This window comes from Aegilops tauschii, chromosome 1, assembly GCF_002575655.3.
Source record: "Aegilops tauschii subsp. strangulata cultivar AL8/78 chromosome 1, Aet v6.0, whole genome shotgun sequence".
Lineage (NCBI taxonomy): Eukaryota > Viridiplantae > Streptophyta > Magnoliopsida > Poales > Poaceae > Aegilops > Aegilops tauschii.
This window is the reverse complement of record NC_053035.3, coordinates 300,675,073-300,682,387: the sequence shown is the minus strand read 5'-3', so window position 1 is coordinate 300,682,387 and position 7,315 is coordinate 300,675,073. Positions and strand designations below refer to the sequence as shown.

The 7,315-nt window shown below is 43.1% G+C and overlaps 2 protein-coding genes across 2 annotated transcripts; both read left to right on the top strand.

Annotated features, from left to right (window-relative positions):
• Positions 1-328: 328 nt before the first annotated feature.
• Positions 329-1,907, top strand: LOC141029698 (uncharacterized). Its single transcript, XM_073506150.1, has 4 exons — positions 329-356; positions 455-547; positions 647-1,567; positions 1,654-1,907. Exons 1-4 carry the CDS (start codon positions 329-331, stop codon positions 1,905-1,907), a joined length of 1,296 nt encoding a protein of 431 aa, XP_073362251.1.
• Positions 1,908-2,518: 611 nt separating this feature from the next.
• Positions 2,519-5,002, top strand: LOC109765053 (uncharacterized). The gene has a single exon (XM_020323839.3). It carries the CDS (start codon positions 2,519-2,521, stop codon positions 5,000-5,002), a length of 2,484 nt encoding a protein of 827 aa, XP_020179428.3.
• Positions 5,003-7,315: the final 2,313 nt, after the last annotated feature.

Genomic DNA, 7,315 nt, shown 5'->3' with positions numbered 1-7,315 from the left:
AGCAGCGTGGTAAGCAACGCAGAACTTGCTTAACTCCTGATCAAATGGAGCAAACAAACGCGCGGAGGCGAGCAACATATCGGAAACATCTAGAGCACGGAACTATCGATCTTGAAGAAAAAATACCACGCTGCGAGAATGGAGGGCATGCAGCAAAGAGAAGGGGGAGTTAAGTGCAAAAAGAAAGGCAACTTATGCGGCAAAGAAGCACACCCCGTGCAAAGAATCCCTCGCACTGCCACGTCCAGACCTAGCAAACTTATCCCACGCAACACCCCTCTCTCGGGCCGCCGAAGGTGATTCATCTGATGGCGACCCGACGACAATCATGCCGAATTTCATTGTTGGTACCAATGGTATGATAATTCTATTGTCACCTTGTTGTGCTCATTCTCACCAACCCTCATCTGACATGACGTTGTCTATTCTCACATTCGCCATGGAGATAATGCAGACAAAATCGATGGGTTCCGAGACTGCATCACTGGCGATGAGACGACACCATCCGACTTTATGGATGAGGAGTACTACATGTTTCGCGACGAAGGTATGGTCAACTATAATCTATGAATTTGTGGGGCTTTATCATAATTATAGTTAGTAGTAATTAATGTTTTGAACATCATGTTTCAACAAATGCACGTAGGATACGATAATGACACCTTGGAGGATGAAGAGGAAGCGATCATGTCGTCTGCTATACCTAGCGAGGTTGATCCATTAGACTTTGTCTACACAAACATCCCAGACACGACTCACATCCTGAAGCTCGACGCAAACTGCAAACACTGCAAGGCAAAAAAAATTGTGTCTGAGACTGACGGCTTCTGCTGTCGCAATGGCCAGATCGAACTTAAACAACCTGAGCCAATCCCAGAGCTGATGAGGCTATGGTCAAGCATGGATGCAGATTCTAGACATTTTCGGGAAAACATACGCTTCTTCAACGGGCATTTCGCCTTCACAACCCTTGGCGTCAGCCTTGATGAGAACTACACAAACATGAAGTCTGGGGTGTACACATTCCGGGCACACGGCACCATCTACCACAATGTGCATTCGTTCGGGCCTAGCTCCCGTCCTGAGCATCTGCAGTTATACTTCTATGATGATGACCCAACCATCACTCATCGTAAGGCGGCCACCAAGCAATTAGACCAAGATGTCGTGAAGAAGTTAGTAGACATACTCAAAGAAAACCCGTACTCCCAGCAATTTAGGAGTTTGGGTGCACACAAGGACAACCTCGATGATTACAGGATAGACCTAAACACCGATAAAAGGCTTGACCAAAGAAGATATAACAGACCGTTGTCATCTGAGGTCGCTGCAATTTGGGTTGAGGGCAACGACCTAGCAAAACGGTTTGACCGGAGGATAACACTTTGTGGTAATAACAACGAAAGGCACAGTATACGTGTGACCTCCGGAGCATATGACCCTTTGTCTTATCCCCTATTCTATCCAAGGGGAGAACTAGGTTGGCATCCGAAGCTACCTAAACGTAATGTTCCTTTGGAGGTTGTACTAAATCCTCAACTGGTCCATGATGATGATGAGGATGCAGGTATGCCGTCTGCGTCCCAGTTTGCTACAAATAATTTTTTGTTTGTCGATTATATCCTCATTTTTATGGTACTCAATCATGTGCAGAGGGCAACAACAGGTTGTGCGTCTCTGTCAGAGACTACTACTGTTACATGCTGCAGACACGGCCTGCGATCTTTAATCCCATACTCTGTGGAGCACGCCTCTTGCAGCAATGGGCCGTCGACATGTACGTCAAGATTGAAAGTTGTCGGTTAAGGTGGTACAGGAAGAACCAGACACAGATTCGTGCCGACTTGTATAAAGGAGTTGTTGATGCGATCACATGGGGGAGACACGAGCAAGCGCTATTGGGGTAAGAATAGTTCTCCCTGGAACATACCCTGGTGGCGACCGCGACATGAAGAAGAGGCATATGGATGCCATGGCAATTGTACATACATACGGGAAGCCTGACATCTTCTTGACCATGACTTGCAATCCAAAATGGGAAGAGATAACGAATGAGTTGCTGCCTGGTCAGACGGCGCAAGACCGACCTGATATTGTGGCTCGCGTGTTCTTTGGCAAACTAGAGGCTATGAAGGACATGTTGTTCAAGAAGCACATCCTGGGTGTTGTCGTCGCATATGTATATGTTGTCGAGTTTCAAAAAAGGGGCCTCCCACACGAACATTTTCTGTTGATCATGGACTCAACATATAAGCTTATCGTGCCCGAGCAGTATGACCGACTCATTTCCGCAGAGCTCCTAGACAAGCATAAGTATCCGGAATTGTATGCAATGGTGGTAAAACATATGATGCACGGACCATGCGGTGCTCTAAACCCGAAGAATGTTTGCATGCAAGAAAACGGATGCAAGTGCAGATACCCGCGGTCGTTCAATGAAAACACAGCATAGGGGAAGGACTCGTACGCAGTTTATCGACGTAGAGACGATGGTAGGCGTGCTAAGGTCCGAGGGAAGATGTTGGACAACAGATGGGTTGTGCCTTATAACCCATACCTTCTGCGGATGTTCAATTGCCACATCAACGTTGAGGTCTGCTCGAGCATAAAGGCCGTCAAATATCTTTACAAGTACATTTACAAGGGCCATGATAAGGCTTCTTTCAGCATCGACCAGCCCGACGCCGATGGTAACATTGATGAGATCAAGAGATACGTTGACGCAAGGTGGATCACCCCTCCGGAGGCTATGTGGAGGATATTTGGCTTTCCACTTTGCGCCAACTACCCTCCTGTCTTGCAGTTGCCTCTTCATCTCCCGAATATGCACAGGGTCGCATTCAATGCCCAGGCTGACTTGAAAAATGTTGTCGCCTCAGAAAATATTTCAAAATCCATGTTAACGGAGTATTTCAAGGCTAACCAGGAACACCCTCGGGCTAGAAATATATTGTACAAGGATTTTCCCGGAAGGTTCACGTGGCAGAAGAAAAAGAAGTTTTGGAAGCCGCGGGTCGAGCGTTTTCAAATAGGTCGCATCGTGTCTGCCAATCCTGCCGAGGGGGACCGATACTATCTGCGTGTGTTGCTAAACCATGTTATGGGCAAAACATCCTTTGACGACTTGCTCACCGTGGACGGCGTGCTATGTGGGAGCTTTAGAGAGGCTGCTGAAAGGTTGGGACTCATCGAGGCAGACAACACGCTCGACGACTGTCTTACTGAGGCTGAGCAGTGGGCGATGCCATGTTCTCTTAGGAGGCTCTTCGCAACCATCTTGGTGCACTGCGAGCCAGGCGACGTGCATGGTTTATGGGATAGGCACCTCGAGCCTATGTCAGATGACTATCGTCGATCACGCACGTCCCCTGACGAGGTGGAGCAGATGGTGTTGCTAGACATTAGGGGTATGTTGCAGTCCATGGGTAAAGATATTGTTGATTTCGCTCTTCCGAGCATAGATGATGCGTTTGACCCAACCGAGGGCGAGGCAAGAGAGGTCATCGAGGAAACAACCGTTGAGTTTGACATGGATGACACTAAGTTGGTATCTTCGCTGAACTTGGAACAAAGGGCCGCATACGACGAGATACTAACGGCTGTTGAATGCGGTGATGGGGGTGTATTCTTTGTTGATGGCCCTGGAGGTACAGGGAAGACCTTCCTATACAGGGCGATGCTTGCCAAGGTGAGGAGCCAAGGCAAGATTGGTATCGCTACCGCGACGTCGGGAGTCGCCGCTTCTATCATGCCTGGCGGCAGGACTGCCCACTCGAGGTTCAAGATCCCATTGAGTTGCGATGATGGAGCCTCGTGCAGCTTCACCAAGCAGAGTGGGACCGCCAAGCTCCTAAGGATGGCCTCATTGATAATATGGGACGAGGCCAGCATGACGAAGCGACAAGCAGTAGAGGCATTGGACAACAGCATGCACGACATCATGGGAATACGTGACCAACCCTTTGGAGGAAAGACTGTTGTTTTTGGTGGGGACTTTCGGCAGGTGCTTCCGGTCGTCAGAAGGGGGTCGCGGGGCCAGATAATTGATGCAACCCTCCGAAGTTCTCATCTGTGGAAGTGTATGAGGCAGCTTCGGCTCATCACCAACATGAGGGCTCATAATGACACGTGGTTTGCAGATTACTTGCTAAGGGTCGGCAATGGCACTGAGGATGTAGACGATCAAGGCAACATACTACTCCCTGAAGATATTTGTCTGTCGTCTACAGGCGAGGTTGACGACCTGGATAAACTTATTGACCACGTGTTTCCGAGTCTAGATGACAACATGTCTGATTCCAATTACATGACATCTAGAGCAATCCTTTCCACGACAAACAACAATGTCGACAAGATAAACATCCGCATGATAGACCGTTTTCATGGAGATGAAGTAATCTACCATAGCTTTGACATTGCAGAGGACGACCCATATGGCTACTATGCTCAGGAGTTTCTTAATGGATTGACTCCTAATGGTCTTCCTCCGCATGCACTCAAGCTAAAGTTGAACTGCCCTGTCATACTTCTAAGGAACATTGATCCAGCTAATGGACTGTGTAACGGCACTAGGCTTGTTGTAAGAGGTTTTGAGAGGAACACCATTGATGCAGAAATCGTGATTGGTCAACACGCTGGCAGGAGGGTCTTCCTTCCTCGAATACCTCTCTGCCCATCTGAAAACGACATGTTTCCGTTCAAGTTTAAGAGAAAGCAATTTCCTATAAGGCTTAGCTTTGCTGTGACCATTAACAAGGCTCAAGGGCAGACCATACCGATAGTTGGTGTCTACCTACCCAATCCCGTGTTCTCTCATGGTCAGCTCTATGTTGCTTTGTCTCGAGCCACCGCGAAGAGAAACATAAAGATACTCATTCAGAAGGAGAAGCCGAAGGAGAAGGCCAACAAGCTAAAGGACAATCCAAAGAAGCGAAAAAGACCGACTGTGTCCTTACTGACCTCGATGAAGAACATCGTCTACAAGGAAGTCCTTACAGGCTGAAGTTCGGTCTTAATAGACTAGCAGGTTTAGTAATGACAGAGCATTTACTCTTGCGATGGTCAAGATATGCTGAATTTCGTTTCTTTTACATATATTTTTTATTTGGTATTTTTATATTTGGATGTATACAACATCATCGCTGATATAGATTTTCTACAAGCGTACTTTTTCATGTGTAATATGTGATTCAGATATAGTGATTGGCAGGATAAAGACCTGGAACATCCAATGAAACTATTGTATTACGGCAAATTAACATATCTGTTCTTATTATTTTGGTATTTTGATAGTATGTTTGAATGTAAGTTTATGGACGTCCTTATGATCCTCTACAATCATCTGCTAGGTCAGAACTATAATATTCTGATTGGTCTGAATTATAAGACCAACACACGTAGGAGGGAAGTTTGTGAAGCTTGTGAATATATATTTTGCATATGTACTACAAATAAATAATAAAAAGCTAGCCTGCGTACATGCGAATAAGTTTATATGCCCGTGCGACTTTGAAAAAATGTGACAACTGACATGTCTGATTGCTGAAGTGTACAATATTTGGAAAGCAGGCTCGAGGTTTCTTGTCCTAAGCACCTGACCTGAGATATCTTCTAAAAAATCCATAATTAGAAAGGGTCAAGGAAAATTCATATGAGATCAGAATACAGTAGGGCAACTATTATTATGTGTGTGTTCTATTTACTTTGAAGCAGTTGCAAAGTCAGGATCCCAAAGCCAAGAATCTGCAATTGGTAGTAGTACTTGTTTGTTACTGAACTTTGAAATTGGTTTGTGTAATTGATTCAGGCTGAAGTTCGGTCTTAATAGACTAGCAGGTTTAGTAATGACAGAGCATTTACTCTTGCGATGGTCGAGATATGCTGAATTTCGTTTCTTTTACATATATTTTTTTATTTGGTATTTTTATATTTGGATGTATACAACATCATCGCTGATATAGATTTTCTACAAGCGTACTTTTTCATGTGTAATATGTGATTCAGATATAGTGATTGGCAGGATAAAGACCTGGAACATCCAATGAAACTATTGTATTACGGCAAATTAACATATCTGTTCTTATTATTTTGGTATTTTGATAGTATGTTTGAATGTAAGTTTATGGACGTCCTTATGATCCTCTACAATCATCTGCTAGGTCAGAACTATAATATTCTGATTGGTCTGAATTATAAGACCAACACACGCAGGAGGGAAGTTTGTGAAGCTTGTGAATATATATTTTGCATATGTACTACAAAATAAATAATAAAAAGCTAGCCTGCGTACATGCGAATAAGTTTATATGCCCGTGCGACTTTGAAAAAATGTGACAACTGACATGTCTGATTGCTGAAGTGTACAATATTTGGAAAAAAAATTAGAATACTTGATACTTTCACGTATCTAAACTAATTATTTAACAGTTCAGTTCAGGTTACATATTATTTTCTTACATTGGTTCATTTACCATCATGAATTTACTGTGCATCTGTAATAGTTCAGACCTAAAATATTTGTATGTATACACCATCATCGCTGATATAGATTTTCTACAAGCGTAATTTTTCTTAACGAATGATGCCGCTGATGTGTTACTTCTGCTAATGCATAAACAGATAGTGCATGTGTGTAATACCGTTGCTGCTAATGCATACGCATAAATACACAAATTTATGTTGTTTCCTAGCTATGGGAGCGTGTACTTCTACTACTATTTCTCATATGTACGTATGTATGTTATACAGATTGTTGTGATGAAAAAGAATAATAAATATGATCTTTTGCAATGCTGTGTTGGACTGAATGATTTGTAGTCCAATTATATTTTTTGATATACATGAGGTATTACACATGAAATGCAAGAAAGAGTTGTAAGCTGATCTCAATAGGTTTCTTTTTATTTATTTCCCTAATTCATGTTTATTTTTTGATGTTCTCTTTCCTGTTTGAACAAGGAAATGTAAGTAAATGTTACAGCTGGCACAAACTTGAATGAAGTGTTAATGCATTTGAAGAAAACAGTATTCAACATAGTATTAAAAAAATCCCGTGTATAAGGAAATTTTAGAAGTGTTTTTGAAAATTGTACAATACGTGCATGTTAACTATTTTATTTGCTTCCTTTTAAAACAATTCCTAATCGGTTTATCACACATGAAATCTTAAGACAGGTTATCTTTTTTGTCTTGTAATAATATAGTAGGTTCTACTCACCGAATCACAAAATTGATCCCATTAATTAATATTTGATTGTGACCAAATCGGTCGATTTGTTTACCGATTTCGTATTCAGAGCTTCCTAGAAACGCTCAT

What these genes read in the sequence shown, in the direction of transcription:
- LOC141029698 (XM_073506150.1), top strand. Translation starts at nt 329, where the DNA reads ATGCCGAATTTCATTGTTGGTACCAATG. An exon ending in TTTCATTGTTGGTACCAATG is followed by an intron (nt 357 to 454) that starts GTATGATAATTC and finishes GAGATAATGCAG; the next exon opens with ACAAAATCGATGGGTTCCGA. An exon ending in CTACATGTTTCGCGACGAAG is followed by an intron (nt 548 to 646) that starts GTATGGTCAACT and finishes AAATGCACGTAG; the next exon opens with GATACGATAATGACACCTTG.
- LOC109765053 (XM_020323839.3), top strand. Translation starts at nt 2,519, where the DNA reads ATGTTGGACAACAGATGGGTTGTGCCTTATAACCCATACCTTCTGCGG.